Source organism: Myotis myotis, unplaced genomic scaffold (assembly GCF_014108235.1).
Source record: "Myotis myotis isolate mMyoMyo1 unplaced genomic scaffold, mMyoMyo1.p scaffold_m19_p_11, whole genome shotgun sequence".
Classification (NCBI taxonomy): Eukaryota; Metazoa; Chordata; class Mammalia; order Chiroptera; family Vespertilionidae; genus Myotis; species Myotis myotis.
The window spans coordinates 62,436,262-62,451,698 of record NW_023416315.1 but is presented as its reverse complement, the minus strand read 5'-3'; the positions used below and the strand labels follow the sequence as shown (position 1 = coordinate 62,451,698).

Below are 15,437 nucleotides of genomic sequence, written 5' to 3'. Positions count from 1 at the left end.
TCTGGTGGCCACTGAGGGCATACGCCTCAGGAATGGAAATGCAGCGACAATGCAGTGGTCAACTTCTGATGAATACCCACTGCTCTCCCCTCCTGGTTGAAGCCGGCACCTGGCACGGGGGGAACCAGGTGAGGAAGACTGGCCCCCCAGCAGGAAGCATTAGTTGCCGGGGTCTAGAAGGTTTGGGCTAACATGGGAGCCATGGCTGCTGATCCACTTGGGGTCACTGGGGTCCTTCAGGCTACAGGACTTCACAGAAGAGATGGCTCTTTAGGGCTCTGGGGAAGCCTTGCGGCCAGCCCTGTGCACAGCCAGCAGGCACCTGCTGCTCCAGGGACAGGCCTCGGGAGGCAAGGCCTCTTGGTGATTACTGCCCTGAAGTGACACTCCCGTCCCAAGCTAGTCCAGTCCGCCTTGTAAGAGCTTCTCAGTCAGGAAAAGGAAAAGGAAAGAGGCCAGCTGTGGGGCAGAGGAGCCAGAGGAACAGGGAGGCCGTCAATAAAAACAGGCTAGGTAATCATGGGGCCAATCTCATTCATCAAGGTCCAGCCATTTGCCAAGGTATATGCACATTTTATTTAAAAAAAGTTTACAGTTTTCATTATACACAACTATTAAGAGGTTATAGTCAGAGGAGGCATTTGTCCTGTTGACAGAAGTGCCCACTAGATCATCACAATGCAAGGAAAAAGATGGGAGGGAGGAGCTAGGGCGAGGAAAAAATAAGTGGTAAAGAGCTCAGATTTCAACTAAGGGCTGGCGAGTCCCTTTTATCTCTTCAAGTATCACACAATATGTACCAAATACAATCAGTAAATGATGGCCATTTCTTCCCAAGGCCACAGCCAAGGCCAGTGTTTGCTGAATTAAGAGTCCTGGCCCTTCCTCCGGTGAGTGGGGAACCTTCACACCTGCAGGCCGTCAGCTCCCCCTCCCACTCCCCCAGGGGCCTCCGCTCCAGCCAGTCCCTAATGGAATCGCCACGGTGTCCGTGGCCAGAGGAACAGGAACATGGATTCAGAAGTCCAAAGAAGACCAGGTGTTTGTGCCCAGTCAGAAATGCTTTGATTTCAGCCAACAAGGCTGTGAGCCCAGTTAGGAAGCTGGTGAAATAAAACTTACTTTTGTTAATGGCTTTCGCTTTTCTAACCGAGTTCCTAGAACACAGAAGGGTCACAGGCCACAAAATCAAACACTAGCTCCCGGAAGCTTGCCGCAAGGAAGCTAGTGAAAGCTGTGTCTTTCATGATTCTCAGCCATCCCACCAGGAGGCGTAATAAAAAGCAGGTGTCATAGGCCAAGGCCAAGTAGGGCTTCAGGGAGACTTTTGAGAGGGAACAATTCCTTTGAGGGGAAACACCCTCCAAGAGCTTAGATCAGCCAGTTGGCAATTAGAACAGCTTCTGAAGTGGAAGAAAAATGTTAGGTACATGGCAACTTCTGGTAATTATCTCACTAGTATAAAATGCTGGTTGAAACTGCACAGTCAAGTCAAGGAGGGCAATGAGACTAAAGACTAAAAGAGCAAAAATGCCATAGTCTAGGTTGGCTACCAATAAAGGCAACCCGCAAGGCTGGGGCTTGGGCTGCGAAAAGCTGTGGATCCAATGCCACAGCCACCTTGCTTGGTGTTTGGCGAGAGCTTGAGCTCGGTCATTTGAATAGGCGCTGGTAAACCACAAGGTAGAGTTTTAAAAATGATGAGTATTAAGGAAGGAAGGGAAACTGCCAGAAGCAACCCTGACTTACCACCGCCACCTTTAAAAGCAGGAACATCCAGCCCTTCTGAGGGGCTCCAGATGCGTCTGAGTGTTGTGATGGGACAGCTGGAAAGGTGCTTGGTGCTGAAACACCCCTCACTCAACCATCTATTTCTGGGGGCCCTGAGTCCTCAGATCCACACCCCCTCTGTACCTGTTAGTATGGTCTCCTACTCCCACCTCTTCCAGGTACTGGGAAGAGACAAAAAGTTAGCATTAAGAAGGGATTCTGTTCAACTTACCCAAAGTCCACTTCGAAGTGGAGAGGTAAAGACCCACACAGAGTGAAAAACATGCATGGGACCAAGGTTAGTGCTCCGATGAGACAGACTTGCACAGAATGAGTGATTTGAGTAGCAATTCTGGAAGCTTCCAGTACTAATAGAGAAGCCCTAATTACACCTTCACCCACAGACTCGGAGACCACACACACACACACACACACACACACACACACACACACACACAGCAGCCACAGTCAGGTCTGTTTCTTAACGTCTGCAACCCCCTCCCCGTCTTCACTTGGGATTCTGCACTACCACATTTCCAGTGCCGAGCTTTCTTCACAGGCAAGCTGGTGTCTTTTCGTTAGAAAAACATGGATTCAGTTGCGGAGCAGAGCTGTGGCACATAACTTTCCTAAACTTGGTTCTGCTAGTTTTTGGGACAGGATTTAAAAGGATTATTTTTTTTGAAAGGTAATTAGAACACTATTGTTTATACAATATTGAAAAAATACAATTTTTTATTGTTTGAACTCAAATCACCACCCAGCACTTTAAGCCTACCCTAAGTCGCACCTACAATAACGGTTATAGCACAAGCAAACTGCTAATTCAGCAGGTAAGCAAGTTAGACAGTGCCAGCAGACCCTCCCTCCCCCAAAGCAATGAGAAGACAACGTGCTAGAGAAGAGTTAAGTACGCCGTTACATGTTAAATAGTTAACACTACCCTTCCAACAAGCCACAAATGCTAGACCGGCAACTCAGTACAGTTAACTAACCACAGCCCTACGCAACTGCACTTTTAATTTTTGTAAAGAAAACCTTTTGCTTCATGCCCGTAATTAACATAAAATAAGTAAATTCTTTGTCTTTTTTTTATTTAGGAAAATAATCATGCTAAAAGCAAGTTGTACTTTATATAGATTTTCAAAGAAAAGATTGATTGTGCTTTTTGACTAAAAAAGATAGGATATCTTCCAACCTCATTGACTCAAATCTTGTGGAATATAGCACTTCTAAACTAAAAACACACATCAGAAAGAAAAATTAAATTATCCCAGTGGGACATTCAAAAATTGTCTTTAGAAGGTTTTAGGATTGGCTATTTCTGTTCTTGTCCTACTGGTTGCGACACAAAACGAATACAGAGGTGCTGTCTAGAGTTCTCCAAATCCAGCAGGCAACACTCAGATCTGAAAGAAACTGCCGGCAACCTGGACATATGGTTAGCTGAGTACACATTTCATTAGCAGGCGCTGTAAACAGTCTGATTTCCTCTTAACATACACAGGGGAGGAGACTTCTTCCTTCTCACCTGTTTCACTACTACATCACATTTCTGATTCCTCTCCTCTATTCAGTCACACTCTGAAAAAAGCTGTGTTTTCCCCATGTACAGTCACTTTGGGTACAAGATACTTTATTTGTTCCAATTATTACTCATTTGAAATTTAGAATACGTGTTGGGTCTAAAGTACCCATTTCCCACTCCCACAAGCAGATGATGACCAGGCCGCTGCCAAGAGCAGCGGCAGCAGCAGCAGGAAAACCAAAACCAAAACCAAAACGTGGAGGAGAACCCAGGAGTCGCAGCCACCAGAAGGGTCTTCCTCCCGAGTCTAAGGGTCCACAGAGCGGCTATCGAGGAGGAGGCCCTCTCTTGGCAGGTGTAGATTAAATCTGTAACCTAAGCACAATTCACACACACACCAAAACCCAAACCCCAACCCCAATCAAAGAACCCACAGCCACCCTCCGATTTAAAGCTCTCAGCCAGGGGAGCGTCTCAAAGTGGCCAATCGCATGAGGATGTGACTGCACGTGCTGGAGAGGACACATCTTCCCAGTCACTTTTCTCTTCCTGGCCTGTCCTCTCAAAAAAGGTCTGGATTGCAAGCTCTACCATAGAAAGAATCAAGTTCAGAAAACACTTCCCACAGGTTCTCCAAAGGAATACACTCGTGGCTGCAGGGCCGAGTAGCCAGAAGGGCAGGAATCTACATGTAAAAATGTACTTAAAATCCAAGTCAAAAATTGTTTTAAGTTTCAACACTCCAATCAGCTCCCTGTTTACACTGTTACTCCACAGAAATGAGGCCACCTGGGTCGGATCACAGGAGGGAGCAGCTCCGTGACGTGCTGGCTCTACACGCTCCCACAGCAGGCCTTTGCCTCCCCGTTTCCTCCTTTCCGTTTTGAAAAAGCACTATTCTATCTTCACATCCAAGAGCTGGCTGGTTTGGTTTGTTTCTTTGGAACCATCAATAAAAGAAGCAACTTTTTCCTGTTATTTTTACTTGTCTACCTATCAGAGCGGCTATTTCTTTTGACAGTTAGTAGCACACAGGCTGACTTGGCCAAATGGACTTATGAATGCATGCATCCAGACCGCATATTGCTACCAAAATGGAATGTGGGAATATGCTATGCACCTCAGGTTGAGAAATGACCAAGAAATCAAGATCTAAAGGGTGATATATAATATATATATATCAATGCTATTATTCATAAAAACCTTGTTTAGTAATAAAAAAAATTGCTTTGTTTAAATATGAATATTATAGTCTGCTTCTCATGGTTAGGAAATAATAGTCTTTCTGAAAAGCAGGTGCCTTTTCTACTACAACTCCATATCCTGGGCCTCGTCTTCTGAAAAGTCAGACATAGAACTCTCCGACGAGCTGTCACCGGTGCCTTCCTCCTGCTCCTTCAGTGCCTCCTCCGTGGCGTATTTCTGGATGTACTCTGCACAGGGGACAAGGACAAAGAGAACACAGGGCAGTGAGCAGGCAGGCATGTGCTTCATGACCCCCATGCTGGCAAGTCCCAGCTCTCCCAAGATGGGTGGGTGGGTGGGGGGTAACAAAGATAACATTTGTGGTCACGAAAACGAAGGGAAGACTTTGGAGTTTATGAATTTTACCCCATTAGGTGGAGAGGCAAAGCAGGACGGGGACTTGTAGGGGGATAAATACATTGTTTCACCATCTAGAACTCCCCGAGCCATCACCTCCCAGATGTAAGAACACCTACCAGGTGGGTGAACACCCTCAGATGGATGTACACAAGGCAGCCAACCACCCTTGGGCCTTGGCTGCAAGGCACAGGAAGGTCAGCAGATATCCAGGACGATGCCCAGCGTGAAACGGCCTCCCGCCCTCTAACCTCCAGTGCGGCTGCCCTCCTCCAAACTTGATGGTTTGGGAAAATCTGTTCTCTGCACTTTCTTGTAACTTCCTATATTAATAGAACTATTCACTTCCCAGATAGCACTGGACTAGTTGTGATTCCATAGTAATTTATAAGGAAATCCCCCATCATTTTTAGGTTTGCAGTGATATAATTATAGCCAGCCAAATCTATTATGTTAGGAATAGATTTTAGTTTAAACAGGTTCTGCCTGTCAGGTTTCTGAAGCAGCTGGTGAAGCTTCTCTCAATCTGCTCAGGAAGGAGCTGCTGTCTGACAGCCACCTGGAGTGACTTCACCATGTGTTATCTACCTAAAGATTTGTGCTGCTGTGACCTAGGCTGAACAAATAGTTAGGAACTGCTGAACACACAATTCAACTTGTTCCAAGACCTCTAAGTGCACACTGCTCTCAAGTAAATAGCCTATGCACAATATGAAGAGACAAGACAGTTAGACTCCTGTTTGGAATGCCAGCAGGGAGACACACACATCCTCATATCCTTACGCTTTGTTTTTCCTCCCATGGGATTACTTAGGGGCTAAATAAGAGGAAGATGAGAAAAACGGCCAAATGGGCCTGCCAAATCTGAGTAAGTTAGTGTGGGAACCTAGACAAGGATTTTTAATTTTTTATTTAAATGATGAGTGAGAATCATTGATCAGCTGCCTCCTGCATGCTCCCCACCCCACCCCCTGCCGAGAATCGAGCCCACAACCTGGCCATGTGCCCTGACCAGGAATCAAACGGTGACCTCGTGGTTCATAGGTAGATGCTCAACCAATGAGCCATGCCAGCCAGGCTAGATAATAATTTTTTTTAAATATATTTTTTTAAAGGGTTGTTTAAAAAGAGAAAAAGAAGAGTATGTGACAGAGACTATATTGGCCAAATCTGGTATTTACAAAACAAGTTGACAGATTTCTGACTTCAAATTCATAGTGACAAAATTTTACGCTGAGATAATGAGTTGGGGGAAAAAAGCCCCTAACTAGGTAGAAACTGACATTAGCTTACCTTTTAGAGTGAGAGGAATGTTTATTAAAGCCCTAGAAATTTTTACTCTCTAATGGGCTGGCTACTTCGTAGAAATAAGCTGCTGCACTCTGACACTGTAATTTGATACTATCAGCCTTCTTAATTAAGTATATTCAAGGAAACACTTACGTATTAAGTGCTTACTAGGACAAGGCCTTTCAGGAGAGAGAAAATGAAGAGCAAGGTCATTAATGAGGAGAAACCCATGAGGAGAAAAGGCAGTTAGTTGCTGAATTCATCAGAGGGAAGGAGTCGTGTCTGCACTGACCCTTGAAGGGCTTGGCTTCTCCACTGCAGCGCAGGAGCCACCACTCCAGGGGAAAGCCAGCGCCTGGCCAAAAGCAGAGGGAGAAGGAAGTGGCTGGGATGTGAAAATACAACCTTAAGAGAGCTACATTTGTTTTCTTTCTTTAAAAAATTTTGAAGCAAATAAGGCAAAATGTAGAGGTTCATCTAGCTGGGGGGTGGGTACAGAGTTATCATCTGTTTCTCTGTAGTGCTGAAACTTTCCCTGACTAAGGAAGAGGATATAGCTGGGTACCTGAAACTCATCCAATTTTACTGTCATATATTGATGCATTTAGAGGAATAAAGGCAAAGGTGTAGATCGCACACAGTGGCAGAGCGCCTGGATGGCAAGCTGAGATGCCACTCAGTGAAGGCTGAGCGGGAAATGACGGTGCCAATGACGGCCTGTTCCACAGACAGTCCAATATTCACAGGTAAAACAGCATCAGCTCAGTACGAGTGCTGGTAACGCTCATGGTAAAGGGTGCACACACCGACCTCTGTGTGATGTTAGGTGTGGAAATGTCCACGAGCAGCTCAGGGGAGAGTCACACCTAGATACATGTTTGTTTGTTTGTTTTTTAAAATCCTTTTATTGAAAGTATTACATATGGCCCATTTCCCCCCCGTTAGACACATTTTTGGAAATCATTTGCCTGAAGGAGATTTATTAATTTAAAAAAGTGTGTGTGTGTATATTTATTTATTTTTATTTTTACTTTTTAAAAATATATTTTTATTGGATATCTAAAAGATGGCGGCAGAGGTAAACACCAGTGTTTGCTGCCTTGCACAACCACTTCAAAAATACAACGAAAAGACGGAACGGACATCACCCAGAACCACAGGAAGGCTGGCTGAGTGGAAATTCTACAACTAGAAGGAAAGAGAAAAGCATACCGAGACTCAGAGGAGGTGCAGTGCGGAAGTAAAATACTAAGGTACAGAGGCGCACACAGAGCGGGCTGGCGGCTGAGGGCGCAGTTGTCGTTTTCAATCGGGAGGGAGTCTCAGGCTCTGAGCTCCAGTTCTGGGCAAATCTCTGGGGACCCAGACTCATACGGGAGAAGCGGGACTGTCTGGCATCCGGCAGCTTTCTCTCGGAGGTGCTTGCAGCAATTGCTGGGACACTGAGAAGCAGAGCCTCTGAGGACAGGACTGAGAGCAGCCATAACTGCTCCCTCCGCCCTGTTGATCCCGTGGGACCCACCCCGCCCAAGCCCTGCACAGAGGCTTTTGCTGAGTAGCCTCAGGCAAAGGCTAGATTAGCACCTCCCTAGAGATCCAGGAGCGAGTGTGCCCAGTGGTCAGAGTGGGACCAACCAGTTTGCAGCTCCTCGGACCCTTAAAGGACACTCTCAGGGGGCAGACCCAGTGAGCACTAAAGCCCCATTGAAGCAAGTCTTGCCCCGGAGGGGTGTCTCCAGCACAGAAGTTCTCCCACTGCAGACACAGCTGATTCTCACAGCCAATTGGCCTGGAGGTCATTCTCTCCCAGTGTTAACTACAACAATCAAGGCTTAACTACAACAAGACTGTGCACAAAGACCACAAGGGGGTGCACCAAGAGTGTCCTCCTCAGGTAATTGGGGAGGCTGAGCCACTGGGCCCTATAGGACACTTAGCACAGAAAACCACTTTATCAACACAGGGAAGCATAAAAAAATGCGGAGACAAAGAAACAGGACACAAATGACAGAAATGGAGGAAAGCAAACTACTGGATATAGAGTTCAAAACCACACTTTTAAGGTTTTTCAAGAACTTTCTAGAAGCCGCCGATAAATTTAGTAAGACCCTCGAAAAGGCTGGTGAGACTGCCGATAAATGTAGTGAGATCCTCAAGAAATCTAGTCAGACCCTCGATGTTATGATAAAGGACCAACTGGAAATTAAGCATACACTGACTGAAATGGAGGATATTATACAGACTCCCCACAGCAGACTAGAGGATCGCAAGAATCAAGTCAATGATTTGAAATACGAAGAAGCAAAAAACACCCAACCGGAAAAGCAAAATGAAAAAAGAATCCAAAAATACGAAGATAGTGTAAGGAGCCTCTGAGACAGCTTCAAGCGTACCAACATCCGAATTATAGGGGTGCCAGAAGAAGAGAGAGAGCAAGATATTGAAAACCTATTTGAAGAAATAATGACAGAAAACTTCCCCTACCTGGTGAAAGAAATATTCAAAGTGATGAATGCCAAGAACCTACAACCAAGATTACTTTATCCAGCAAAGCCATCATTCAGAATTAAAGGTCAGATAAAGAGCTTCACAGATAAGAAAAAGCTAAAGGAGTTCATCACCACCAAACCACTATTATATGAAATGCTGAAAGGTATCCTTTAAGAAGAGGAAGAAGAAAAAGGTAAAGATACAAATTATGAACAACAAATACATATCTATCAACAAGTGAATCTAAAAATCAAGTGAATAAATAATCTGATGAACAGAATGAACTGGTGATTATAATAGAATCAGGGTCATAGAAAGGGAATGGACTGACTATTCCTGATGGGGAAAGGAGTGTGGGGGATGCAGGAAGAGACTGAACAAAAATCGTGCACCTATGGATGAGGACAGTGGGTGGGGAGTGAGGGCAGAGGGTGGGGTGGGAACTGGGTGGAGGGGAGTTATGGGGGGGAAAAAGAGGAACAGATGTAATAATTTGAACAATAAAGATTTAATTTAAAAAATATATTTTTATTGATTTCAGAGAGGAAGGAAGAGGGGGAGAGAGAGAAACATAAATGATAAGAGAGAATCACTGACTGGCTGCCTCGTGCATGGCCCCTACTGGGGATCGAGCCCACAACTTGGGCATGTGCCCTGAGAGAAAATTGAACTGTGACCTCCTGGTTCATAGGTCGACACTCCACCACTGAGCCACACCAGCTGGGCTGGAGGGGATTGTTTAAAGTTGTGAGGGTTGAATAGGCTTCCCAAGGAGTGGGGTAGGTGGAAGAGGGGATGAAGGACAGAATCTTAAAGAGAATGACCATGTTTGGGAATGGAATGAGAAATGTTTTCAGAAAGGTAAGAGGTAAAATACCAAAGCTGCAGAGAGGTCCGTGAAAACAGGTCTTGAGAAGGCTCCAAAAGATTGGGAAGAAATGAGGTCAAAGATTCAGTATAGGAGGGAAAACAAAACTAGACCTCAGAAGTCTAAGGCAAGGAAGCAAGAAGTTTGAAAATGAAAGGAATTAAATGGCAAGACTCCTAAAGGAATCCACAGGAGCAGATAAAGGCTTCTGAAATGAGGGTGCCTCTGATAGTCTAGGGCAGTGGTTCTCAACCTGTGGGTCGCGATCCCTTTGGTGGTCGAAGGACCCTTTCACAGAGGTCGCCTAAGACCATCCTGCATATCAGATATTTACATTACGATTCATAACAGTAGCAATATTTCAGTTATGAAGTAGCAACAAAAATAATTTTATGGTTGGGTCACAACATGAGGAACTATATTTAAAGGGCCAGAAGGTTGAAAACCACTGGTCTAGGGCAGTGGTTGGCAAACTGTGGCTCGCGAGCCACATGTGGCTCTTTGGTCCCTTGAGTGTGGCTCTTCCACAAAATACCACGTGCGGGCACGCATGTACAGTGCGATTGAAACTTCGTGGCCCATGCACAGAAGTTGGTATTTTGTGGAAGAGCCACACTCAAGGGGCCAAAGAGCCGCATGTGGCTCGTGAGCCGCAGTTTGCCGACCACTGGTCTGGGGGAAGAGGTGGAACCAGGAAAAAGGGGATCCATGGGAAAACAAGAACACAGGTTGGTGGGGGTAGTCTGAGAAATAAGATGGGATATCTCTTATTTCCTATTGGAGGGAATAAGGGTACAGTAGGAAGTTGGGGTGAGCTCAGGTCCGACAGCCATGATTTTCTCAGATTACTAAGGAAGACAAAATGATAGCCAGCATTAACATTTCAGAAAGCTAGAGTTCCCCAAGCTAGAGCTGGCCATTCTAGGATAAAAATGTAGGCTCGGTTCCTTTTGCAATTGGTATTACAGCAGGTGTGTACTGAAACAGCAGTGTTCAATTGCGGCAGCACAGTTAACACAGAACTGTAGACATATGTTCTGCACCAAGGTATCTGTGGGTTGTAGACACTGTTAAGTGATTCCTTTGTCAAATTTTTAATAGTCTCATAATAGGATTTTATCTGGTTGAAACTGACTGCCTTTTTCTTGATACCTGTTTGTTTGGCTATGTAGATATTCTGCCACATAAATTAGATAACTTGCAAAGCACCTGAGACCTAAGTAAATTAGAGTACATTTATTTCTATTTTATCTCAATAACAGTACTGAACAATACCCTGTAGAGACCAGAGGAGATGAGAAAACGAAGAGAAGGAAACCGACCATGATCCACAGTAGCCCCAAATGCTCCTGAGTGTCTCAGACCTGCAGAGTGAAGACCTATGTATTCAAGTTCTCATGAATTATTTCTACTGCCATCTCTTACAAATGCACCTCAGAGGGCACTGCTTTGCGGAAGATAATGTTCTGAACTGCTAGGCAGATGGGCAAATTGTGCTAAATATTGGGTATATACCAATGCCTCCCATTTGTTAAGACAAACAGGTCTATGAATTCTTTTCTTTTTTGGTAGAACTTTATGTATCTAGACTTTTCAATATGAAAGTTCTCATGACATTCATGTCCCATTAACATGTAAACAGTTTAAGATGGGAAAATGGTATTCTAAATCCTAAAGAATTAGAAAACTAGTGCTGCCATCACTAACACATTTCTAACTTTAACAGTACATTTCGGGTTTTAACAGAAAAATCCGTAGATCAGGGGCAAGGTATGTGCAGTAGCAGAGAAATATGCCTACATGAAAACTTCCCAAAGTATTGGACCAAGAAAAGAAGCCAACTGAGTATACTTTTTTGGTTGTTAATCCTCACCGTAGGATATTTTTCCCATTGATTTTTAGAGAGAATGGAAGGGAGGGTTGGGGGGTGGGGGGGGGGGTGGGGAGGAATAACAAGAGAGAAACATCAATGTGAGAGAGACATATCAAGTATCTGCTTTCCACACATGTCCCAACCAGGCCCAGATCAAACCTGCAACCCAGGTATGTGCTCTTGACCAGAAATCGAACCTGTGACCTTTCAGTGCATGGGTCAATGCTCTAACCACTGAGCACAGTGACCAGGGCTTAACTGGATATATTTAATTCAATAGGTACAATATAATTCTTTAAAAGTCTAATGATGGATTTGGCAATTATTTTTCCAACTCCCAAAGGTAACTGTTTTATTGAAAGGCCAGGATGATTAATTATCTATTAAATTCATGTGAGATTATACCTTCCAATTAATCATTATTCTCAAGTCTAATTTTCTAACTTTACAAGATAAGAGGAAGTAAATGAAGGCAAAAATTCTTTTGGACATGTGTCCACATGGATTTCTGGCAGGGTTATACCTTCTACCACCCAACAGTTAAGCCTCCCACTTTCTCATCTTTCCATCTTTCCTTTTGCTCTTTCTCTCCTTCCCTTCTCTCGTGTTGGTACTGCAGCTTCCAAAGGTTGCCTCTGACCCTCAGAACTACAGAGGCTAGTGAGCTCTGCTCCAGCCAGCAGCTATGTCTTTTTAGGCCTGAGAAAAATTATTAGTAACTAAGAAGGGCCATCATTGATCAAAGCTGAATAGACTTAAGTTCTTCTTCTCTAGGTTAAACGATTTGCCTTCTTACCTTTAATTTTCTGCTTGTATTCTTCTGGTCGGTGGAGGTACATGGCTGCAGCATCACCATTGAGAGGATCTATGGGATTGGGATAGGCCAACAACTGGGGCAGGAAGGACTCAAATATATTGGTAAGATCTGAAAAAACAAACAGAAATACATCATGCACGGAACAAACAAGTTCACCTAAAATTCACTTGAATTCAGTAGTCAAAACTACTTACCTTCCTAGATATTTAACCACATGGACATGTGCTCCATTATCTGTGCTGTACACTTATATCCCTTTCAATACCAATTAAAATTTTTTAAATTTAATTTTAATTTGAAGAACTAAAGGTATGCCTGATATTCACTTTGAAAGGCAATTTTCCCAATTCTAATTCACCCCATTTTCTAAATGAGAATTCAGAAATACTACATACATTATTAATTAAAACCAGTGCCCCAATGCTCTACTTTCCTACAAAGTGAGTACTTGATCTCTTAACATAGCTTTTTTCTATAGCTTTGAAACTCACCACTCTGAAAAGTATTCAAGCACCAGATCTTAAAAGAACTGAACACAATTTTATAGGTCTTGACATTTAATCCAATTCTCATAACTTCTAATGAAGGAAAATACAACCAGTTATTCAATTATTTTGGGTAATGAGGGTAAGAACTTATATGGACAACTTAAAATCACAAATAAGACAGATAAGTACTAATTTACTGCATTTATCAATAATCATTTAATAAATATTTACTAATTCCTTCTGGCCAGATTCAGCACAAGGTACTGGGTATATACACATGACATCTACACACCCAGTTAACAAAAACCCTGCAGTTATATTGTGTTTCATCAAGTAGACCAGAAAGCCTGCAAAATTAACCACAGGTCCCCATCAACTTCAAAGATGATGTGACTTCCATCTTATTTGCTCCCCAGTTAGCAGACAGTGAACTGTGGAACCTCAGTGCACCCATTCCCCTGCCCTTCTCTAGTTACTCTATCATGCTAAAGGAAACATTTCTGTTTCTGGAGAGATTGCTAATGTAGCATAAAATGACTTTTTAATTTATTCAGCTCTCTAAAGATTTTTTTAATAGTATTATAAATGGATGTTTTGTCAAGCCACATCACTTTAGATTAGTGGTTCTCAGAGCAGGGGGTGGGGTGGTTTTGCTCCCCAGAGATGTCTGGCAATGTCTGGAGAAATTTTTGGCTGGGTGTGGGAGGGGGCAGTGGTGCTATTTGTATCTCATGCACAGAGGCCATGGATGCTGCTAAACATCCTACAATGCACAGGACGGTCCTTCAAAACAAATAATTAATTAGTGCTGAGGTTGAGAAACCTGGTCTAGATCAAAGGATTGGCAAACTTTTTGTAAAGAGAGAGTGAACACTATGGGCTTGTGGGCCACATTTGGTCTGTCATAACGACTCAACACAGCTCTGCTGTTGTAGCACAAAAGCAGCCATAGGTAAACAAACAGGTGTAGCTGTGTTCCAATAAAATGCTACTAAAAAAACAGGCAGACAGTATTTGCCGACTTCTGCTCTAGAAAACCCTACAAACAGGTGGCTCTTCCCTGTCACTGTAAGATTAAGGAACTGAGCAGTCAGAGAATAAGCTAAGGCTACATTATTCAACAGAACTTTCTGCAATGATGACAACGTTCTGTATCTGCACTGTCCAATATGGTAGTCACTAGCCACACGTGGCTACTGAACATATGAAATAGGCCAGTGTGACGGTGAGGAACTGACCTTCGTTTTACTTAATTCTCATTAATTTAAATAACTACAAGTGACCAGTCTCATGTTGGACAGCTCAGGTCTAGCACAGTCCTGGTCTCATGCAGAGATATTGACACACAGCAGGTTTACCTCTAACCCCAAGTTATAGGCTTGGTATTATTACATGGACTGGGGCTATTTCATCTTCATAAAGCTAATTTTCCAAAGAACCACGTTACAGTAAGATTCCCATGTATCAGGAAACAAATACACAGATTCCTAATCAAAACAGAAAAAAAAATCTCCTAAGATAACCCCAACCATCTGCAGATTTTCACTGCCATTTTACTTATAATTTTTTTAAAGGAGGCAATATATACAACAAACCAATAATTATCCATGATAAAAAAACAAAAACAAAAACATTGAAAACTGTTTGCCAAGGCTAAGAAACAGAGAAAAATGCTTATGTTGTAATGCTGGGTGGTGAAAATCTATAAAATGGTATGTCCTCTAGAATTATAACTATGTACAATATGCATTGTATACACAGAATATTTAAAAAGTTGGGTCAAGGCAAAAGGCTTGTAATTTCTACTTTCCACAAATGACACTTTACACTTTTTAACCTTTAAAAATAGCACTTTCCTATAAATATGTCCTTTCTACTCCTATATATGTTTGACACATTTAATAAAACATGACAAGCCTGAAAATTTTTCTTTTCCTCTCTTTATCCTTGGGTGGGTTATTAATACAGTGGTAGAAAATGCTGAAAGTAGGGCAAATGAAGAAGGAAAAACAAGGACTGTGGCAGTTCTACAAATTAAACATGATCCCAGAGCAAGGAAGAATAAGAGTTACAATAACACTAATAGTAATAACAGCAGCAACAGTTTATACTTAGCACTTACTACAAGCCAGGCACTCACCAATAGTTTACATAGACACTTTCATTGCAGCCAATGAGGTAGGTATCATTATATCCTCATTTTGTATATGGGAAAACTGAGGCAGAAAGAGATTAAGTAACTTGCCCAAGGGACTGGTTTTCAAACCTGGGCCTATCTAAAATGCTGCCACTATTACCAGATAAAATGAATACTGACTGTCTTAACTTCATTGATGGCATAAGCTCTCCATGTCTGCATCAAAATCACATACCCTCTCCTCAAAGCTTTTCTTTTTCACAAGTTCAAGACCAGCAAGAAGGTCTCTAAGTGTTTAGGCGTTTCTGTGGCTGAGCTGCCTATATTTCACAGAGGCAGGTGCTTGTTTTCAAAAGCGCAGCCACAGGAAGTAGCCCAGGCTGTTCACAGATACCCACACACAGTGCACTGGGGGCTTCTCATGTCCTTACTATACGCCTGTGCAGAAAGATTAGCATACAACAAAATTTTAAAAAAGTACAGGTTTTACTTGCTCTAAGTAATGTTCAGAAGTGCTTCAAGACTCAAATATTGCAGACGTGTTTCATAACTAGATATTTCATGTGTTCCAGGA

The 15,437-nt window shown here is 43.1% G+C and overlaps 1 protein-coding gene across 7 annotated transcripts in view; it reads right to left on the bottom strand.

Annotated features, from left to right (window-relative positions):
* Positions 1–557: 557 nt before the first annotated feature.
* Positions 558–15,437, bottom strand: part of UBE2H (ubiquitin conjugating enzyme E2 H) — a 113,795-nt gene continuing 98,915 nt past the window's right edge. For all 7 annotated transcript variants that reach the window (XM_036328702.1, XM_036328699.1, XM_036328698.1 and 4 more), the window contains 2 exons: positions 12,218–12,346; positions 558–4,731 (listed from right to left, as the gene is read on the bottom strand). In XM_036328702.1, coding sequence (XP_036184595.1) covers positions 4,607–4,731; positions 12,218–12,346 — 254 coding nt within the window. In that variant the 3' untranslated portion in view covers positions 558–4,606. The remainder of the gene's footprint in view (positions 4,732–12,217; positions 12,347–15,437) is intronic.